This window comes from Notolepis coatsorum (genome assembly GCF_963971535.1).
Source record: "Notolepis coatsorum genome assembly, chromosome: 13".
In the NCBI taxonomy this organism is placed as follows: Eukaryota; Metazoa; Chordata; class Actinopteri; order Aulopiformes; family Paralepididae; genus Notolepis; species Notolepis coatsorum.
The window spans coordinates 16,331,436-16,354,712 of NC_140177.1; the positions used below are offsets into that span (position 1 = coordinate 16,331,436).

A 23,277-nucleotide genomic window follows, 5' to 3' on the forward strand; every position below is an offset into this window, starting at 1 on the left:
AGACGTCATGAAAGATGCGGGGCCACACTCTCGGGTAGACGGGGTCAAGCCCAGCCTCAACCCGAGAGTCGACTCCGCTACCAACACACCGGGGAACCAACCACCCCCCTAAGTTTAGTTTAACAGGAGGCGGTTGTTCCCTTAACCCACCAAGAAAACGTAGAAACATAACTGCGCGTATACACAGGGTATACAAGCAGTACAAGTGTTTCAGTTTTCAAAGGGTTAACCCAGGCCAACAGGTCGACAAGAACGAGTTCGGACCTGGGCCTGGCGGACCGGGACCTACACAGGGATGCCTAGAGGGGTTAACAGAAACCTCCTCGACAGCCCCCTCCAATCCCTGCCCAGCAGGGGGAGGGAGGGGTGAAAATAAATGGAGAACGACCAGGCCCCCTAACACAGCGCAAGGTACAACACAGTATGGACCAAGCACGTCACTGTTAAGGGCAACTCGTAGTGGCATACACATGACACACACATCCACGACATCAAACCCCGCGACGCCCGGGCCGACCCGGCATTTTCCCCCCGGAAAAGCACAAAGTCCTTCGGGGTACCAGAACAGCAGATCTGCGCCCCGACTAGGGATGGGTACCGAATTCTGTACTTTTAAGGTACCGAACCGAAACACGTCGGTACTACCGAGTATCGATTCAAGTGAGATACCAAAAAATAATTTTTTTTTTTTTTTTTTTTTTTACCTTTTTTATTTTCATGTCAACGTTCACACGCACAATATATGCTTACCTAGGATTTGACTTGATTCAACAACAAAGCAGTCGGAGCAATGGATTTTTTTTTTCACGACTGAGGTAGGTAAATTAAATTTCTTGAGACTAAAGTACCGAAAAAAGGTACCGTTGGGTACCGGTATCGATTCACAGGTACCGGTACCGTATCGGTTCAAATGTGAAAGGTACCCATCCCTAGCCCCGACGGACAACGGGTTAACTGACCTGGTCCGGCGCGACTAGAACCAGTCCTGTGTCCTAGTCACGCCGCCATCCCCAGTCCTAAGAGGGGGGTAGGTACGTGTGTCGATCCAAAACATCACAGAGGGCGCCACCAAGATGGTCAGCATGCGAATGCACTGCTCCTGGTGGCCCACCTCATGGGCGTGAGACCCGTCCGCCAATGTATTGATCTACTTCGTCATCTCCCCCCGGAGATGTACGTGAGCCGTCGAGTCTAACCTAGTACACTGGCGCTCGGTAGAGATAGAAAATGTCCTTCCCAGCCACCCGCATAAAAAATCTCCCCCCCCCCCCCTCCCCCTCCCTGTGACATGCTGACGACCGCACAGCCCGACAGGGAGACTGACGTACAGGAGGTCCAACCCCCTGGCCAATCAGTAAAAGGGGGGAGGGGTTTATCAGTTCACCCCATTATGACCCCACACCCCGGATACGATGCAATAACAAAGCAGCGCCATGACACCAGTTGTTTAGCGTGCTACATGAAAAGTGCATATACCTGCTAGGGTAAAAGCTTTACAGTTTGCACGCCAGCCACAGACGATAAACTCGTTTGTGTAAAAAACTGGTTTTTATACAAGGCTTAGGCTCATGTGCGAAAAAACTTGCCACCCGCATTTTTACACCTTTACCCTAAGTAAAGAAAAACAACAGATGTTAAAGAGAGGGTCCAAGGACCTTGGTACAATAGCTATATATGTAAGCCTATATATGCTATATAGGCTAACACTCAACCCAGTTGTGGACTCGATGCCACGTTTCCCAAACGTAACATGAATACACACAACCCCCTCAGACAATAAAAAAGGTAAAGTTCACTCTTACTACTGCAAGAGGAACGCCGTCTTTTATGACGAGAGAAGACATAAGTCCTAGCCACAGGCCTTGCTAAGCACATACATAATAGCGACCAAAAAACTATTTTCAGAGAAAACTGCCCCACTCCCTAAGCAAGAACACAACCCCAACAGTAGTTGAGGGTTTACATCGTATCCCCAAATATATAGTGAATAAACACACGTTTTGTAACAAAAAACAGTCCCTCACCAGGAGGGACCCTTTATTTAATAACAAAATTATATGTTTGGGGCGGGGGGGGGTGGGGGGGGACAGGGGCAAACAGGGGAGTCACTAGCGCCGCCTGCCGCGTGCAGAGCGCCGTTTGCCCCCACGGGGAGCCGGCCCGGAGGGACGGTGCTGGGGAGCCTCCTGGTCACGTCAATCCCTACCGTTCCCTCCGGGCGTAGGACTGGCTGCAGCGGTCGCGGCACTCCCTCCACTCCTGGCCTTCTTAGCGGAAGGCCCAGCAGCCTCTGCCGGCGTTGCCTCCTCCTCACATCACCGGTGGCATCAGGTCGGGGAAAATGGGGCTGGAGCACGGAGCGCTCCTCCTCCATCTCCCTGTAGGCTGCAGTCATCTGCTGCATGGCCGACCCGAAGAGTCCAGCATCGGAGAGGGGGGCCGTGAGCAGTGGAATCCTCCTCTGGTCCGGCACCCACGCCTGCTCCAGCCAAAGGTGGCGCTGGATGAGAGTGGCCAGGGCGCGCTCTTTCCCGGCGGCTATCGCCTGCAGTAGGGTTAGATGCAGGATGGCTCCAGCCGCCTGGACGTGAAGGTACCGTTGATGGTCATCTAGTACCGTCCCGCCCGCCATCAGCCCCGACATGTAGCGCGCCAGCTGCGCAATGTTGGAGGTTGCAGCCAGGCTCTGTGTCGAGGCGATGTACACCTGGTCACTCCACGACGCCAACTGGCTTTCTTAACGGCTCCCACACCATCTCGGGGCAAAGTATGGCTGCCATCGGGCTATCAAGCCAAGGCACCCCGTCCTTTAGCCCCTGGACCAAACCCACCACCCGCGTGACTGGCACGTAGGCGGGGGTAAGGCCAACGATGCGGGATATTACCTGTTCCTGCGCCACGTAAGCCTCCATTGCTGGGAAGAATGGGAAGACAACGCCCGTCTCTCTCACAGGACGACGTTGCCAGAGATGACCTATCATGTCATCAGGAACAGGTGCCATTAGCGGCTGCGGCTGCGGCGGCCGCCATGAGCTTGGGGAACAAGGCAAGCAACTCCCCTTGCATAATTTCTTCCACGTCACTCGCATCCCTCGCGTACGGGAGGCTGCACTGGGCGCCGTCGGCCGACGCGGCAGATAGCTGGGCATCTCGTCTCCGGGGTGGAGGTTTTAACCCAGTCCCAGAGCACAAGGAACCCCAGGGAGACGTAGCACTCCCTGCCACTCCCAGAGGGGGAGAGTGACACGTCTCCGCCGGGCCTTCGAAAAAGAGAGCTTGCGCCCCCTCCATGTAATCCTCAGTCTCCATCGGATATGGAGAAGAGGCGAGAGAACTCTCGCTCGGCTCCAGCACAACACTACAACTAGGCCGTTGACCCCCGCTGCTCGCCGTCTTACGACGAGAGCGAGCCGAGGCGAAGAGTCTGCGACACAAATCCCCAGCCACCAGAGGAACTGTCGGCCTATCGGCCGACTGTCCCCTGGCGTGGGAACCAGGGCCGGAACTCGGCCACCTCACAGGAGATGGGAGCTCAACAGCCCCTCGGCGAAGCACACTCTCCTCCGGGCGCCGCCCAGGCGCACCTGTTTGCCACGACCGTGGAACCAGAGACGCCCCACGACGCACGGAGGACGCCGCGATAGTGAAGCGCTGGTGGAGGGTAGCGTTGTAATCGTCTAGACCAGTGTTTCTCAACTGGTGGGTCGCGACCACTGGTCTAGACCCTCCGACGGTGAAGACATTATCTCTTTGCTTTTTAGAAAATTTGCGAGAGAGAAAAAACAAAGATACAATGTCAACGTAGCTCCTCTCCAACAAACTACTTTGGCACTAAACTTAAAGTGGTGTGTTACAGACACTTTTGTGGTGAAAGAAGGGAAGGAGCTGATGCAGGGCTGTACGCTAAGCTTTTTCACTAGGGGCACAGTTGCCCCTAAATGAGAAATTTAGGGGCACAGAATATTTTTTAGGGACACATCACACATTTTTAAATAACAATTTGACCATTATAGTGCAAAAAAATATGTTTCTCCTGCCTCATTACTGTGGTCCTTTTATTTAACATTTAAGTGCTTTTTTTCAGGTTTGTATCTTTTATAATGAACCAACCAACTGAGAAAGTGTGTAAATCACTAATAGCGTTTTGTAGTGCTCCTTGAATGAGATCATCACAACACACACACGATTACATTAATCAGGAGGACAAGAAACTCTGCATACCTTTGTTTCACAATGAAAAGTGCTTTATAAATTAAATGAATTATTATTATTGTAAATAACCCCATGAAAGGTTTATTATTTTTATGGGTAATTACCCGCTTCATATTTGTGATGTTACTGGTTTCAGGGTGTGCCTAAAGTGATCAATGTGTTGGGCCGTTTATAGAGATCTATGCCAATTAATGTTCATGTATATCCGGGACTTTTTTTTATAAGAATTGAGAGGCCTACTACAGTATTTGTATATGTGACCTGTATTTTGAAAACCTTGTTTAAGTTTGCGCTTTTGACAGTGAAATGTTCAGTTCAACTTAGCTCGAAGGAAAGACTCTAATCAAAAAGGTTTAATTGACCCGTATGAGGCTCTTACGGTAGGACTTTGTTTATAGAAGAGGAATGTAATACTATGCAAAACGAGAAATAAACAGTGATTTTACCAGCAGTAAGTTGCAAGCCACTTTCATACGGGTAGCCGTGACAATTATTAGTATTATCTTATTTGCATATTGTCTCATTATTTGTGAGGTTCGCCTGTTCCCTGGACCTTTAATTCCCTGTCTCCCCACCCACTCGCTCCGTTCCTTTAAGGTACTTTGTTGATTTATTGCATTCCCTGCCTCGCTCCGTTCCTTTAAGGTACTGTGAGGATTATGTGTTTGATTGGTCCGTGCCGAACACACACTTCTAAGTCAAGTATCAATTACCATCACGCACCTGATGTGTGTTCTAATTAGCGCCCCTGTGGGCTTTGAATACCTCGATCTCCCCCCCAGTCGTCGTCGGGTCGTTCTCTATCTGTAAGCTCCTACGGGAGATTCTCTCTATTCCGTATCCGTATCTTATCGGTATCTGTATGCTGGTTCTTCTCCGGCGTGAGACGAGGTGCCAGCCATCGCCACCTGTCGCCGTTTGCCTGGAGTGGGACACAGCCGATGCGCTCTCTAATTCTCTACGGGAGGTTTCCAGTGTTCCACCCCAGACGCGCATCGCTTCCTAATACTCTACGGGAGGATGCGTCTCTCCAAGCCGACGCGCACCACTCCAGACGTCTAGCCGGCGCGCTACTTCTCCAGACGCACATCGCTCCCTATCCTACGGGGGGATGCGCGCTCTCCAAGCCGACGCGCCCCACTCCAGACGCGCATCGCTTCCTAATACTCTACGGGAGGATGCGTCTCTCCGAGCCGGCGCGCTCTTCTAGCCGACGCGCTACTACTCCAGACGTGCTACTACTCCAGACGCGCTACTACTCCAGACGCGCTACTACTCCAGACGCGCTACTACTCCAGACGCGCTCCACTCCAGACCCCAAGCCGGCGCGCTCTTGCGCGCTCTCCAAGCCGACGCGCCCCACTCCAGACGCGCATCGCTTCCTAATACTCTACGGGAGGATGCGTCTCTCCGAGCCGGCGCGCTCTTCTAGCCGACGCGCTACTACTCCAGACGTGCTACTACTCCAGACGCGCTACTACTCCAGACGCGCATCGCTTCCTAATTCTCTACGGGAGGATGCGTCTCTCCGAGCCGGCGCGCTCTCCGAGCCGGCGCGCTCTCCGAGCCGGCGCGCTCTTCAAGCCGACGCGCCCTACTCCAGACGTCTAGCCGGCGCGCTACTACTCCAGACGCGCATCGCTTTCTAATTCTCTACGGGAGGATGCGTCTCTCCGAGCCGGCGCGCTCTCCGAGCCGGCGCGCTCTTCAAGCCGACGCGCTCCACTCCAGACCCCGAGCCGGCGTGCTCTTCAAGCCGACGCGCATCGCTTCCTAATCCTCTACGGGAGGATGCGTCTCTCCGAGCCGGCGCGCTCCACTCCAGACCCCGAGCCGGCGCGCTCTTCTAGCCTGCACGCTCCTACTCCATCCCTGTAAGCAGCTCTGGCCCTCGCCCTGTCCAAGGCCTTAACCCTGTTTTCTCTGTCCCTGTCTCCAGCCCGCCTCCCCGGGCCTCTGTCCCTGTTCCCCTCTCCAGTGCCCCTGTTCCTGCCCTGTCCTTTGCCCTGGCCCTGTCCTTTAGCCTTAGCCCCTTAGCCTGCTCGCCTCTTAAAGGCACAGTGCCAATATTCCCTAATTCTTGTTTCCAGTATTTTTGTGTTCTCCCTTAAAGGGACAGTGCCGCTTTTTGTTTGTATTCAATAAATGCCCTGTTCTTGGCTTACTCTCATACCTGTCTTGTGTTGTGCGATTGGGGTCGGTTACAAACCATAACAGTACGACCCGACCAGTCGACGACCCCAGCCAGCACAGACAGTGTATGTTGAGTTTGTCCTTTGTTAGCTCCCCTGTTAGCCTGTTAGTCTCCCCTGTTGGCTTCCTTGTTAGCTCCCCTGTTAGCTTCCCTGTTAGCTCCCCTGTTAGCCTGTTAGTCTCCCCTGTTAGCTCCCCTGTTAGCCATTGTTAGTTCCCCTGTTGACTCCCCTGTTAGCTTCCCTGTTAGCTCCCCTGTTAGCCTGTTAGCTCCCCTGTTAGCCTTTGTTAGTTCCCCTGTTGACTCCCCTGTTAGCTTCCCTGTTAGCTCCCCTGTTAGCCTGTTAGCTCCCCTGTTAGCCTTGTTAGTTCCCCTGTTAGTTCCCCTGTTGACTCCCCTGTTAGCTTCCCTGTTAGCTCCCCTGTTTAGCCTGTTAGTCTCCCCTGTTAGCTTCCCTGTTAGCCTCGTTAGCTCCCCTGCAGCTTGCCAGGCCTCTACTACCAGCTTGGCCCCAGTCTGCTAGCTTAGCCCCGGCTGCTAGCACAGCCTCTATGTTAATGCAGCCCTTGCAGCTAGCATAGGCCCTGTAGCTAGCCATGCCCAGGCAGCTAACCCGGTCCCTCTGCTTGGCCTCCACTTTTTGTGTAGCTTTCCCACTGCTAGGACTGCCCCTTCAGCTAGCAAGGTCAGTTTCCCCACTGCTAGGACTGCCCCTTCAGCTAGCAAGGTCAGTTTTCTCCCACTGCTAGGACTGCCCCTTCAGCTAGCAAGGTCAGTTTCCCCACTGCTAGGACTGCCCCTTCAGCTAGCAAGGTCAGTTTTCTCCCACTGCTAGGACTGCCCCTTCAGCTAGCAAGGTCAGTTTTCCCCACTGCTAGGACTGCCCCTTCAGCTAGCAAGGTCAGTTTCCCCACTGCTAGGACTGCCCCTTCAGCTAGCAAGGTCAGTTTTCTCCCACTGCTAGGACTGCCCCTTCAGCTAGCAAGGTCAGTTTCCCCACTGCTAGGACTGCCCCTTCAGCTAGCAAGGTCAGTTTTCTCCCACTGCTAGGACTGCCCCTTCAGCTAGCAAGGTCAGTTTTCCCACTGCTAGGACTGCCCCTTCAGCTAGCAAGGTCAGTCTTCCCCGCTGCTAGGACTGCCCTTTCAGCTAGCAAGGTCAGTTTTCCCCACTGCTAGGACTGCCCCTTCAGCTAGCAAGGTCAGTTTTCCCCACTGCTAGGCCTGCCCCTTCAGCTAGCAAGGTCAGTTTTCCCCACTGCTAGGACTGCCCCTTCAGCTAGCAAGGTCAGTTCCCCACAGCTAGGACTGTCCTTCCAGCTAGCTTGTTCTTTCATGCTGGTCCAGCCCTGTCTGCTAGCCTAGCTCCGGCAGCTAGCGCAGCCTCTATGTTAATGTAGCAGTACAGCTAGCATAGGCCCTGTAGCTAGCAGTGCCCTGGCAGCTACCCTGTCCCTCTGCTAGCCCCACTTTTGGTGTAGCTTCCCCGCTAGCATGGCCCAATTTTTTGTTTGTTGCCTTGTTTATGTCCCCTGCCCCTCTGTCTGTATTTTTGGGTCGCCCGGTGGCTCCCGTGGAGGGGGGAGTACTGTGAGGTTCGCCTGTTCCCTGGACCTTTAATTCCCTGTCTCCCCACCCACTCGCTCCGTTCCTTTAAGGTACTTTGTTGATTTATTGCATTCCCTGCCTCGCTCCGTTCAAGTTTTCTTCAAGTTTCTTTAATAGTTGTCATACAGAAGTACAGAATACTTTCATACAAAATGCTTCTTACTGTTACGCTCCAGAGACTGTGCTAGACAAGATAGTATCAAATAACATAGTATAGCATGTCATTTAGAAGAAAATGAGGTCACAGTGTTCGGTATAGACATATGTACAATGTTCTGAGTTACCATATAATATACAATACTATGCAGTGTACTAATGTACAGTACTATATAGTGCAGAGCAGAAATGGGATGAGGTACAATTTAGGTACAATTTACAGTAAGGTGTACGAGTTGTAGTGCAATCCTTCATCAATAAATATAAAGTGTGGGGAGTGGGTGCTACAGTGTGTTTGTTTAAAGTGGGTGTGTGCTATAAAGTGTGTGGAGTGGGTGCTACAGTGTGTTTGTTTAAAGTGAGTGTGTGCGTGTGGATGTGTGTGCTATGTGCGTTTGGTGGTTGTTGTTGTGTAGTGTTCATTGTTCGTTTAGCAGCCTGATGGCCTGGGGATAGAAGCTTCTTCTGAGTCTTTCTGTGCTCGCCTTGAGACTCTGGTATCGCTTGCCTGACCGCAGCAGTTCAAAGAGGCAGTTGTTCGGGTGACTGGAGTCTTTAATGATTCTCTTAGCCTTGCCCTTGCAACGCTTGTTGTAAATGTTCTGGAGGGTGGGGAGCCCCCCTCCAATTGTGCGTTCGGCTGAACGTGTCACTCTTTGTAGTCTGCTTCGGTCTTGTGCAGTGCTATTCCCAAACCAGGAGGTGATGTTGCCGGTCAAGATGCTCTCTATTGTACATGAGTAGAAGTTCTTAAGGATCTTCTGACTGACTTGGAACTTCCTTAGGCGCCTGAGGAAGTAGAGGCGTTGTCGTGCCTTCTTCACAACACTGTCAATGTGTGTGGTCCATGTCAAGTCCTCGGATATGTAGGCTCCGAGGTACTTAAAGCTGTTGACTCTCTCAACCGGTGCCCCGTCGATGCTGAGGGGGCTGTAGTCCTTGACCCCCGACCTCCTGAAGTCCACAATCATCTCCTTTGTTTTGCTGACGTTCAGGGAGAGGCTGTTTTCCTGGCACCATCCCGCCAGGACCTTGACCTCTTCCAGGTAGGCCCTCTCGTCGTTGGCAGAGATCAGGCCCACCACCACTGTGTCGTCAGCAAATTTGATGATTCCTTTAAGGTACTGTGAGGATTATGTGTTTGATTGGTCCGTGCCGAACACACACTTCTAAGTCAAGTATCAATTACCATCACGCACCTGATGTGTGTTCTAATTAGCGCCCCTGTGGGCTTTAAATACCTCGATCTCCCCCCCAGTCGTCGTCGGGTCGTTCTCTATCTGTAAGCTCCTACGGGAGATTCTCTCTATTCCGTATCCGTATCTTATCGGTATCTGTATGCTGGTTCTTCTCCGGCGTGAGACGAGGTACCAGCCATCGCCACCTGTCGCCGTTTGCCTGGAGTGGGACACAGCCGATGCGCTCTGTAATTCTCTACAGGAGGTTTCCAGTGTTCCACCCCAGACGCGCATCGCTTCCTAATACTCTACGGGAGGATGCGTCTCTCCAAGCCGACGCGCACCACTCCAGACGTCTAGCCGGCGCGCTACTTCTCCAGACGCACATCGCTCCCTATCCTACGGGGGGATGCGCGCTCTCCAAGCCGACGCGCCCCACTCCAGACGCGCATTGCTTCCTAATACTCTACGGGAGGATGCGTCTCTCCGAGCCGGCGCGCTCTTCTAGCCGACGCGCTACTACTCCAGACGTGCTACTACTCCAGACGCGCTACTACTCCAGACGTGCTACTACTCCAGACGCGCTACTACTCCAGACGCGCTCCACTCCAGACCCCCGAGCCGGCGCGCTCTTGCGCGCTCTCCAAGCCGACGCGCCCCACTCCAGACGCGCATCGCTTCCTAATACTCTACGGGAGGATGCGTCTCTCCGAGCCGGCGCGCTCTTCTAGCCGACGCGCTACTACTCCAGACGTGCTACTACTCCAGACGCGCTACTACTCCAGACGCGCTACTACTCCAGACGCGCTACTACTCCAGACGCGCTCCACTCCAGACCCCCGAGCCGGCGCGCTCTTCTAGCCGGCGCGCTACTACTCCAGACGCGCTCCTACTCCAGACGCGTTCCTACTCCAGACGCGCATCGCTTCCTAATTCTCTACGGGAGGATGCGTCTCTCCGAGCCGGCGCGCTCTCCGAGCCGGCGCGCTCTTCAAGCCGACGCGCCCTACTCCAGACATCTAGCCGGCGCGCTACTACTCCAGACACGCATCGCTTTCTAATTCTCTACGGGAGGATGCGTCTCTCCGAGCCGGCGCGCTCTCCGAGCCGGCGCGCTCTTCAAGCCGACGCGCTCCACTCCAGACCCCGAGCCGGCGCGCTCTTCAAGCCGACGCGCATCGCTTCCTAATCCTCTACGGGTGGATGCGTCTCTCCGAGCCGGCGCGCTCCACTCCAGACCCCGAGCCGGCGCGCTCTTCTAGCCTGCGCGCTCCTACTCCATCCCTGTAAGCAGCTCTGGCCCTCGCCCTGTCCAAGGCCTTAACCCTGTTTTCTCTGTCCCTGTCTCCAGCCCGCCTCCCCGGGCCTCTGTCCCTGTTCCCCTCTCCAGTGCCCCTGTTCCTGCCCTGTCCTTTGCCCTGGCCCTGTCCTTTAGCCTTAGCCCCTTAGCCTGCTCGCCTCTTAAAGGCACAGTGCCAATATTCCCTAATTCTTGTTTCCAGTATTTTTTTGTTCTCCCTTAAAGGGACAGTGCCGCTTTTTGTTTGTATTCAATAAATGCCCTGTTCTTGGCTTACTCTCATACCTGTCTTGTGTTGTGCGATTGGGGTCGGTTACAAACCATAACATTATTAGATTGATAGATAGGTTGATACTTTATTGATCCCCGGAGGGAAATTTAAGTAGACAGTATTTAAGTATTGAAAAACGTCCTAATAGTGGGCTACTCACCTAATGCATGGCTGACCGTTAGAAGTGTCCGTGTCCCCATCAATCATCACTGCCAGATCAGACTTAATTTAATTGGCTATGGTCTCTTATCATCTCTCCACATCGGACGTGGTTGTCATAAGATGGACTGATATCCGCTCCGTTCTTCTTGCAGAGCAAAATTAGCGGCTTAAACTTGAAAGGAAGTTCTTCTTTGGCGATGCCACATTCAGTTTCGATTCGATTGTTCGCTAGGAATTATGGGATTTGGTGTTGGATGTATGGACTCTATGCAGACGGGGACATGGTCTTTAATCGCACGATAGACTACAACTACCAAGTAGAATAGCGAGGCCCAGATTCACTTCACAGTACACGCAAATATTATCGCACGGGGGCTACGCAGCAAATTCATTCATCGCCGACAGATTTTTTCATAGCACCGCGACATTATGTCGCACTGTACAGCCCTGGTTGTAGGCTAATGTTTTACAATTTTTTTATCCAATTTGTATGGATTAATTTAGGAGTGAAACGCGAATGAAGGGTTATCACTACTCACAAGATTGCCCCCAAATATTATTTACCACTCGCACAGGCCATATATAGGGGCAATTTGCGATAACCTCGTCGCAGTGTACAGCCCTGTGATGGTGTGGCCACGACCCCGCTTATATAGGAGCGGATGTGGGTGTGGCCAGGCGGATAAGTGTGTGTATGTGGAGAAGGTTATTCATTATTAGAGTGGATAAAGGGATAGTTCCAAATAGAGCAGAGCGTAAAGCTATACGATCTATAACCTGAAAACCACAGACCTAAAGCCTGTAAACCAATTAACTAAAACCTGAAAACCAGAGAACTAAGGCCTGAAAACCAAATTAAAGCGTGAAAACCAGAGAACTAAAGCCTGAAAACCAGTGAACTAAAACCTGAAAACCAGCGATATTGTTCATCTAGCAGTGTCAAACTTCAGTGCTGCACTCTTAGCGCATAATAGAATAGACATATTAGCATAATAGGTAGTAAGTAGTACACGATTAGAAACAACATTCCTAATTGCTCATTCCTGAATCTGCAAATAATCCACATTTCCTCTGGTGTCACGTCATTCTTACTTGTTGTGTTTCCTGTCATCTGAATGATGCATTTGCTGTCCTTGCCGATCTCCCTGTTGTTGAAAGGTCGGACCCTCACGGCCACCTTAACCGAGGCCCCCGCCATGGTGCTGGTGTGTGTGTGTTGGTTGGGACGAGCGATCACCACCTCTGTCCGAGGGCTAGGGAGACGTGAGGCCAGGCAGACACCTGCGGAGACGAGGAGACAGTTTGGTTTGGTTTGGATCAGATGCTTGTAGGAGTTAGCAGGAGGTCTGATGTGTTTTCACTGTGTCAAGGATCCCCAAGCAGACACACATTAATAATAACTATAATAATAACTTTATTTATATAGCACCTTTCATACATGGATTGCAGCTCAAAGTGCTTCACAGCAAATAGCATACAATTAACATAGGCATAACATTTGCATACAGTTGACAGAATAAAAGCTATGCATAAAGTGCAGACATAGGGATAGGTATACAAAGACAATAAAAGTAGTGCAATGTAGAAAGTGAAGACATAAAAATAGGCATAAAATAAGTACAATAAGTACAGTGTTAGGGATATTAGACCCAGGGAGGGGGTTCCCAGGTACCAATTGATCTTTGTTGTGAGATATGATTTAGAGCAGAATTGTATAATATATAACGTTAGTAAACTACACCCTTGAAAAATCATGTTTTTCTTTTTCAAAAAGGCATCATGTTTTCTTCTCGTGATTTTTTTGTCTAAAAAGTAGTTTTTTTCCCCTAAAAAAGTATAGTGTTTTTTCTAAAAAGTATTATGGTATTTCCATACTATGATGGTAGTGTGTGACTGTGCGAATAAAGACATCAACCACTGTCATCTTCTGGGATTCATCCGTTCTCAAGTGATGACTTTGAGGAAATGGATTTCAATATAATAATGATGACGAGTATCTTTGAACGCATTAAGGACGACAGCCAAAAAGACTCTCAATGGGAAGTGGATGAGTCATGGGGTGTAGTGGAGTAGATGGATGTGATCCATGAGATCATGGACGGTGATGGAGAGGCTGACGTAGGCATTGAGACAACAGAGGGGGAGGTTTGAGGAGAGGTGGGGGAGAGGTGGGGGAGAGAGATGGAGAGGTTTGAGGAGAGGTTGAGGAGATGTTTGAGGAGCGGTTTGAGGAGAGGTTTGAGGAGAGGGTTGAGGAGAGGTGGGCAGATGGTGGGAGTGGCTGAAGCCCCACAAGGACAGACTTTTGTGTATTTGCGCAGGACATTTTTATTTCAGTTTTTTGGTTATTTTTCTTTTCTTTCCATAAGTGCTGTTTTTGTTTGTATGTTTATCAAAAATATTTATATATTTTAATTATTACTCATTTAGCTGAGGGCCCCCTGGAACCCTGCATAGCAGTGGTTCTCAAGCAGAGGTCCAGGGACTCCCAGGGGTCCTTGAGCCCCCCCCCCCCCCGCCTCAGCAAAATGAGGAGTAGTTTATTTGAACTATTCATTCATTATAAATTTGACCCCAATGAGAGACTCTCCCCTCCACTGTTACCCCAACCTAGACCTACAGATTGTTAAGGAATTCTGGATTTGTGTAAATCTGCATGCTTAAATGAGGACACAGGGACAAAAATATAATGAAAATGTGTATCAATTTAAGGGTCCTTGTCATGAAAAGGATATGTAAAGCAATGTTCTACACGACCCCTGGGACCCCGGCGGCCACGGTGCAGTCACTACCGCTGTCTCGGGTGTGCCCACTGAACCACATACAACTATGCTCATGGGGTACATCTGTGGGTTAGATTAACACCAGCCACCAAACAAACCGTGTCTCCATTAGCTATGTTCAGCCTGGCTGCGGCTAGCCATGATCTAGCATGGTATGATATGGTTGAGGTTGTGTCTCCCAGCTATGTTCAGCCTTGCTGGGGCTAGCCATGGTCTAGCATGGTACGGTATGGCTCAGTTTGTGCTCTCCGGTTGCTAGGCAACCTTTTAAAATTCAAAAGGTTACCATAATGATACAACAGTCCCAGCCAGGCTGTGAAAGCTGTCTGTCGCAGCCGGGGTCCAGCCAGGTTCCACCAGGTTCTAAAGACAATGGAGACGCTCACATGTGTGCCAGACAGGACACAGCACGACGGCTATATGGCTATAGTGAGACAAGACATTAATACTGCTATACGTGTTGGTGGTGGCTTTGTGAAGCAAACTTGATGTCTATTTGTTTTCCTCTGCCCTGACTGTTGTAAATATAAAAAATACAAAATAAATCAGGAATCATTAACCCCTATACGCTGCCTATTGCTATGGAGGTTTCAATTGCCTTTGTGTCTATCTGTTTCAGCCCCATGCATAGATAAAAAAAAAAACATCATCATATTAATTAGACAGTTTAAAACGAATAGAATATAGCCTATAAATAGGTATTGTCAATATCCAATAGAAGCGTTAGATAAATTAGGTATATATATGGACGATTATTATCGTGCTGGAATTCAGTTTGGCAATGGCATGGCAATTTAGCGAAGCCTCATCCACAATCAATTACAATAGGTTTGCATGGCGAGACGACACGCAACAGTGTCTGTGGATATGTTATTATTTTCCATCATTATTCCAACAATAAAATGGCTGCATATGATTTGCAGGAATAATATGGTATACGGTAGTGTCGTGAAGAGAGAGTATAGCAGACACTGCACCTGTCAGGGAAATAGATCTCCCCCTCTCTCTCTCTCTCTCTCTCTCTCTCTCTCTCTCTCTCTCTCTCTCTCTCTCTCTCTCTCTCTCTCTCTCTCTCTCTCTCTCTCTCTCTCTCTCTCTCTCTCTCTCTCTTTCCCTGGTTTGGTATCGATAAATGCTGCTGTGTATCTGGTTGGCGATTGAAAAAACGCGATCCGTCCATTTTCGCATCATCGCAGCCGGCGAGGGGGGGGGGGGGGGGGGGGGACATGTCTAACCCAATGTCTGCCTCCATCACAACACCGCGAATCCACGAGAGATGGGACGAGGGATCGTTATGAACACGGATCGCGCATTCTCAAGATAACAACATGTCATGTCAAATATGAGTGTATATGACTCATGACACAATTACAGGGATTATGTGTCAATCATTCCGAGATCTCGACCCTATCAATCGACACCCCAGCGAATGTAAATATTGTCACCACCTCCATATCTCGCGCTTCCTGCCGCACCTCAAAGACGCGCAGTGAGTGAGTAGGCCAACATCTCCATCCTCTCTGTAAACACAGGCCACATCTCCATCCTCATGACTGTAAACACACACAGCCAGCCAGCCAGGCCGGCTACATCTCCATCCTCTCTGGAAACACAGGCCCCTACATCTCCATCCTCTCTGGAAACACAGGCCCCTGCCTACACCCCCATCCTCCACACAGGCCCTTACAGTACATCTCCATCCTCTCTGTAAACAGACCACGGCGATTTGCGCTGCGACAGAAAGGATAATGTCAGCAAGACAGATTCGGTTATTTTTCCAAACGTTATTATTATTATACGTTTTTCTTTTTTATTCAATATGGTGTCATCATTATCATTGTATAATGTCAAACAGCCTCAGATCGTAATTGTGATGACCTGTCACGATGGACATTTTTATTTGAAGCTATTTATATTGTAGAAGAGCTTCCCGTCCCGTCGCAGTGTCCTCGTATCTGTTCATCATCATCATCATCTCATATATTATCGGGTCGTCAAAATGACCAAGAATAATAACAACAACAACAACAGCACACACAGACACACCACCCCGAGGAGCTGCTGCGCCATGAAAAAACAACAGCATCACCACCACCACTATAGAGACGGGAGAAGAAAGGTCTTCTTACCTAACCTCCTGGCGCTCGGCAACCGCAGTCCTCCGCCCAAAGCAGAGCACAAACCTCCCCGTCCTCCTGCTGCCTACTTGTACTTGTTCTTACTAAATATATTTTAATCCCCGTCTCTCTCTCTCTCCTCGATCAGCTATAACAGCTCCCCATCAGCGCATCCGTGCATGGAGAATCCACCCCTGGCGATAGGCAGAGTGCGAGAGATGGAGACGGAGAGCGAGAGGGAGGGGGGAGGAGAGAGAGAGAGAGAGAGTCTGCCCCAGGTTGAGCAGGGGTGGGAGGGGGGCTGGTACACAGTGGTGTCGGTCAGAGGGAGGAGCGAGGTATGGATGAATAAATACTAAATAGACGGATGGATGCAAGATGCGCTGGGCTGTGAGCAGGAACATGGCCATGTTGGAAGAGACTGGAGGGACATGCATGCTGGGAGGAGGGAGGCTGTGCATGGCCATGATGGAGGAGGTCAAGTCAAGTAAAATGTGTTTGTGTAGCCCAAAATCACAACAAGTTGCCTCAATGGGATTCATACAACACCCCCAGACTTTCCCCAATGAAAAAGGAAGAAACCTCACATGGGCAATTCAAAGGGGTGTCAGTGATATATGGTGTTGCTATATGTATGTTTGTATGTATATGTATAATTTGTTTTAAATAGTAAGTATTTAAGAAAAAATAAAGTTAAAATAATAATAGAAATAAGAACAATAAAGCACAGGAATACAAGCCCTGGTATGATAAAATATGATGATGGCCAAGGGATGCTGGGAGGAGGGAGGCTGTGGCCATGATGGAGGAGGTCAGGGGATGCTGGGAGGAGGGAGGCTGTGGCCATGATGGAGGAGGTCAGGGGATGCTGGGAGGAGGGAGGCTGTGGCCATGATGGAGGAGGTCAGGGGATGCTGGGAGGAGGGAGGCTGTGGCCATGATGGAGGAGGTCAGGGGATGCTGGGAGGAGGGAGGCTGTGGCCATGATGGAGGAGGTCAGGGGATGCTGGGAGGAGGGAGGCTGTGGCCATGATGGAGGAGGTCAGGGGATGCTGGGAGGAGGGAGGCTGTGGCCATGATGGAAGAGGTCAGGGGATGCTGGGAGGAGGGAGGCTTTGGCCTACAAAAAGTAAACTGCATGTTACCATGCCCCCCACCTCTGCTCCTACCAAGCATCATGGAGATGCACCCTGTCAGCCCCTGCCCAGTGTGCCCACTACAGACCGGTGTTCCTCAGGGCTTGTTCCTTGCCCTTGGACCCCTCCTCTTATCTCTCTACACCAAATCTCTGGGTAACATTATCACGTCTCATGCTCACTGCTATGACGATGACACTCTACTCTTCCTCTCCTTTCCTCCCTCAGATATCCAAGTCTCTGAGCGGATCTCCGCCTGCCTGTCTGACATTTCCGCCTGGATGACGACCAACCACCTCAAACTGAACCTAAGCAAAACGGAGCTACTTCATCTGTCTGCCAACATTCTCCCCACTGATAAACCTTTCTATCACAGTGGATAATGTAGCTGTGGCTTCATCTCTGACCACCAAGAACCTTGGTGTTGTCCTTGACGACTGGTGGAATTTCTCTGCTCGCATCGCCTCAACAACCAGAACCTGCAGGCTGCAGATTCTTCCTGAGTAACGTCAGAAGGATCCACCCTGTTGAGATCATAGGTTCTGTGTAGGATTGTTAGTAACTGTCTAACTGTACATATGGCTGTTTACACTAGTAACTGTTTACCTGCATATATAACTGTCTCCACCAGTGACTGTCTAGTTGCATATATATCTGTTCCCACTAGAGGGCGCTCTAGGCGGAGCCACCCAGGTAAACCACCTTGTGGCGAGTATAAAAGCAAAGGTATACTCCCACTTCGTTCTCTCCCCCAATGTCTCTCAGTGAGAGAAGACCATGTATGTTACTGCTGCTCTTTCCATGTGAATAAAAAGGAACAACGCCTGTTAAGGCTCAATATAGAAACCATGCCTCTTGACCACATTATTGTCGCCCTATAGTCGAATTCTGTTAACACACCCCTTCCTGACAAAAGAAGCCAACCAACTCCTTGCCAGTAATGTCTCGCCTCGACTACTGAAATGTACTGCTAGCTGGTTTTTCCAGCTGCCGCTACCCAAGCTACTTCAAGCCGCTAGCACTCAAGTTTGACACTGTTTGACGAACAATTTGACTTACCCTGCTGACTTGTTGTACATAACTTGTAAGTCACTTTGGATAAAGCGTCAGCGAAATGACTAAATGTAAATGTCAGTAGCGTTGCCTGCAGGTCTTCATATCAGATAGGTGTCAGAAGAGTTGCCTGCAGGTCTTCATATGAGATAGGTGTCAGCAGCGTTGCCTGCAGGTCGTCATATCAGATAGGTGTCAGAAGAGTTGCCTGCAGGTCGTCATATCAGATAGGTGTCAGAAGAGTTGCCTGCAGGTCGTCATATCAGATAGGTGTCAGAAGAGTTGCCTGCAGGTCTTCATATCAGATAGGTGTCAGAAGAGTTGCCTGCAGGTCTTCATATCAGATAGGTGTCAGAAGAGTTGCCTGCAGGTCTTCATATCAGATAGGTGTCAGAAGAGTTGCCTGCAGGTCTTCATATCAGATAGGTGTCAGAAGAGTTGCCTGCAGGTCTTCATATCAGATAGGTGTCAGTAGAGTTGCCTGCAGGTCTTCATATCAGATAGGTGTCAGCAGCGTTTCCTGGTGCTTGAGACCGCAACTATTGTCAAATCTGTGTCATTTGTGAAATTGTGTCTTTTGTAAGTTTCAAGTTTCTTTATTAGTTGTCATATAGAAATACAGAATACTTTTATATGAAATGCTTCTTTCCGTTTAGCTCCTGAGAGTGTGCTAGATAAAAAGATAAGCATAAGCTCGTCACCAATGCAAGAGGCTGCGGTCTCGACTCCCGGAGTCAGCATTGCTTGCGGCTTGGGCCAGTCGTCATACTATCTCAATTGGCCGAGGTAGCGGGTGGAAAGTCGATGGGTGGGGATTGGACGTTGTGGACAGCGACTCCTACAGGTCAGTTGGGTGACGCCTGTACAGCAGAGACAGGAAGTATCGGGGGCAGCGTGAGCCTCCCACGCGTTACTCCTCGCCACTGAGAGACCGCGCTGTCTGGTGAAAAGATGGAGGGGACACATGATGCAAGGCTTCTATCCTCACTACAGCCGACCAGTGGGAGGCATAGTCTAGCAACGTTCGAGACAGGGGAGGGGAGAATTGAAGGGGAGAATTGGCGACACGAAATTGGGATGGGAGACAAATAGAAAAATAAGGAGAAAAAGTGTATATATATTATATAAAAAAAAAATATATATATAATATAAGTATAAAATAGAAAGTCAAGTACATAAACAAGTGTAAACAACACAAACATTTTCAATATACATATATACAATATACAGTGCAGAGTAGAGAAAGGTAACTGAGTTCCCATATACAGTACAATGCAGGAATCTGATGAGGTACAGCTTAGCTTGTGGTGCCACCTTGTGGTGGTAAGGTGCAATGAGGTATGAGTTGAGTTGTAAATCTCAACTCAAAAATATACCAATAAATATAAATATAAAGTGTGTTAAAGTGGGTGCTACAGGGAGTTGTTTATTAAAGTGAGCGTGTAAGTGTGGATGTGTGTGCTGTGAGTGTATTTGATGGTTTGTTACATAGTGTTATTTTCATTGATTGTCATTGAGCATTGAGCATCCTGATGGCCTGGGGATAGAAGCTCCTTCTGAGTCTCTCTGTGGTTTGTTTGTGAGCGGCCTGGATCCTCGACTCTGGAGACAACAGCCACAGAGAGCAGCACCCACTCGTCCATCTGCCGCTGAATCAAGCCTTTGAGGGAAGTTGAACCATTCGTTAGAAACATGTCACACGATGCAGCATGTTGTTTACCTGTGGTCTCTCAGTGTCAGCAAGGCATTTCTGTTATATATAGTATCATGATATTTCTCTTAGTTCTGACGGTATCTGTCAGGACTGGGGGACCCAAAATGCAGGCGGACACTGTAGTAATATAAAGGATATTTATTAAAGAATGGGGGAATGTTGGAGGTGAGGAGGTTGTTGCACTGAAGGCAGGCAGGCAGGCAGGCAGGCAGGCAGGCAGGCAGGCAGGCAGGCAGGCGGGCAGGCGGGCGGGCGGGCGGGCGGGCGGGCGGGCGGGTGGGCAGGCAGGCAGGCAGGCAGGCAGGCAGGCAGGCAGGCGGGCGGGCGGGTGGGCAGGCAGGCAGGAAGGTAGGTAGGCAGGGGTGATCCTGAGGCAAAAGGAAATACAGAATGAGCGAAGCACAAAAAACACAGAAAACTGACTAAAAGCCTTAGAGGGATATTCTTCAAAGAGAGGCCTGAATGTCACCAAGTAGCTGAGTTAACAATCTGACGAAGAGTGACTGAAGAACCGGGGTAGATGTACTGCAGGGCTGATGAGAAGATGGCAGGCAGGTGTGTGTGGTTGCTGAGCAGGTGAGTGGAATTAGTTGATTGCCAGGAAGCTGCCCATTTATGGGCTGCAGAAACAGTCCTCACAAACAAGGACAGACAGGAGAAACACAGTGGTAGGGGAGACACAGGAGCTGCTGGATCATAACAGTATCCAGTGAAATGTACAGTGATTGATTTTATATGCAATTGCCATGGTGCTTTTTCATTCAGAAGGGTATTTTAATCCAATTACTATACTATAACCAAGTCTTTATAATACTGCTGCAAGGGACAATAATTAGATCACCTTTAGACATACATGTATATATATGTATACGGTATACCTTCATATTCAGGGTACCTTTATATCCGGTATACCTTCATATTCAATGTACCTTTATATCCGGTATACCTTCATATTCATTTATATCCGGTATACCTTCATATTCAGGGTACCTTTATATCCGGTATACCTTCATATTCAGTGTACCTTTATATCCGGTATACCTTCATATTCAGTGTACCTTTATATCCGGTACACCTTCATATTCAATGTACCTTTATATCCGGTATACCTTCATATTCAATGTACCTTTATATCCGGTATACCTTCATATTCAATGTACCTTTATATCCGGTATACCTTCATATTCATTTATATCCGGTATACCTTCATATTCAGTGTACCTTTATATCCGGTATACCTTCATATTCAGTGTACCTTTATATCCGGTATACCTTCATATTCAGTGTACCTTTATATCCGGTATACCTTCATATTCAGTGTACCTTTATATCCGGTATACCTTCATATTCAGTGTACCTTTATATTTACATTTACATTTACATTTAGTCATTTAGCTGACGCTTTTATCCAAAGCGACTTACAAGTTCTGTACGACAAGCCATCAGGAAGGGCACAACTCTATCAGCTGAGTAACAATGTTCATCAAAGTGTTGAGTGCTACAGTGTAGGTTAGTTTATTAGGACAAGTGCATGACAGTACGGTTAGTTAGGGTTAGATTTTTTTTTTTTTTTTTTTTTTTTTTAATTCAGATAATGGTTGAAGAAGTGCGTCTTTAGTCGACGGCGAAAGATTGGACGTGATTCGGCTGTCCTAACTGGGGTGGGTAGTTCATTCCACCATTGTGGGGCAAGGACTGAGAATAGGCGACTTCTCTTTGATGACCCTCCCGGAGCTTGGATAGGAGTAGGTCTGAGGCGGCCAGAAGATGCAGAGCGTAGGGGTCTTGAGGGTGTGTAGTTAGACACCATTGACCGGAGGTAGGCGGGAGCGGTTCCCTTTGCCGCACGGTATGCTAGGTTATATCCGGTATACCTTCATATTCAGTGTACCTTTATATCCGGTATACCTTCATACACAGTACATTTCGCAGAGTAAATTTTACTCAAACTGAGTACATTTTACTCAAACTGAGTAAAATTTACTCTGCGAAATTGACTGTGTATATTCAGTGTACCTTTATATCCGGTATACCTTTATATCCGGTATACCTTCATATTCAAGCTGGTGTCAAGGTAGGAACCCCATATTGACACACATTAAGCTGCGGACCCCCGTTTGATCAAATCGTATTTTCCCCGGACCCCAGGTTGAGAACCGCGTAGCTATAACACATGTGTAGATGGCATCTTGTGTGTCACTTGTACCTTGTGCCTAGTTTATAGTGTTTATTCTTCTCATATATTTTGTATTCAGAGTTAATTATATTGTTTACACAGTTTATTATTCTCATATTTCTATATTCAGATTATATTTCATTGCCTATATGTCTTTCTACTATTTCCCTGCCCATACATGTACCTCCCCTCCCCCTACCCCATGCTGCTATGATGCCCACATTTCTCCAAGGGGATCAATAAAGACATATCTTATCTTATTATATTACATTGTAACATATTACATTACAAGGTCAGGATGTTCTAAGTCACTTGTCGTCCAGATCTCCCTGTAGGGTGGCATATTTGATATATAACAAAACAAACCTTGTGAATCTCTCCTCTGATGCGCGCTGTGGCTCCTGTGGAGGTCAAAGGGTTACATCAACATCCGGGAATTCGTTGCAAATCACCATCATGGTTTTTCTCTTAGATACATCCGTCTGCGAGAGGAGTCGTGATGTGGAGCCTCTTCCTCCAGAGAATACAGGTCTGTGATCGCCATCTGCTGGACAGTCAATGCAACCGCAGAAGACTGCACATAACTCAGAACACGACCGTGCTCTGAGAACCAGACAAGAATCAGCCCTGAGAACCAGACAGTGCTGTAGACTGCAGGATTATCATTCAGCCCTGAGTACCAGACTGTACGGCAGGTGTCTTCATAGAAAGTACTTATAAATGTGTTTTGTAGCTTGAGACCCCCCCACCCCCCCCCCCCCCCCCACCCCATAGGTGTAATCTACGATGGGGACATATCCACCACTGTTTAAAAGTATAATTGGTTTTAAATGTTCTAAAAGAAATAGCGTACACAATGAAATGTAATAAATGAGAACACTTTGAGGTTTATTTGCAATGCAATACAATGCAATGTAAACATAGAGGAAACAGCTCCATGTGTCCTTCAGGCTCCACGTCTCTCGAGGACGGACCGTCCCAGTGGCGGTTGGAATGCCCCACGGGCCCTGAGGCAAGATTGACAGCTCGGGCCCCCCCCCCCCGATATTTATTGTATTATTAAAAAAAAAAAAAAAAAAAAAAAAAAAATTCCAACATGAAACAAAACATATCACAATACAATAATAATACGTCAAATGTATATACTCTCTTTTCTGGACTCTTTTCGTATCACAAACAGTACTGTATTTGCAAATCTGGTATGTCATGTATAGATGT

General features: G+C 48.9%; 1 protein-coding gene across 1 annotated transcript in view; it reads right to left on the minus strand.

The window, feature by feature from the left end:
- The window catches only part of LOC311239268 (kinesin-like protein KIF1A), a gene marked incomplete at both ends in the record, with an annotated part of 70,931 nt that extends 58,653 nt beyond the window's left edge, over positions 1–12,278 (minus strand). The window contains one exon of the mRNA XM_084327573.1: positions 12,145–12,278. Within this exon, the coding sequence (XP_084183699.1) occupies positions 12,145–12,278 (134 nt within the window). The remainder of the gene's footprint in view (positions 1–12,144) is intronic.
- Positions 12,279–23,277: the final 10,999 nt, after the last annotated feature.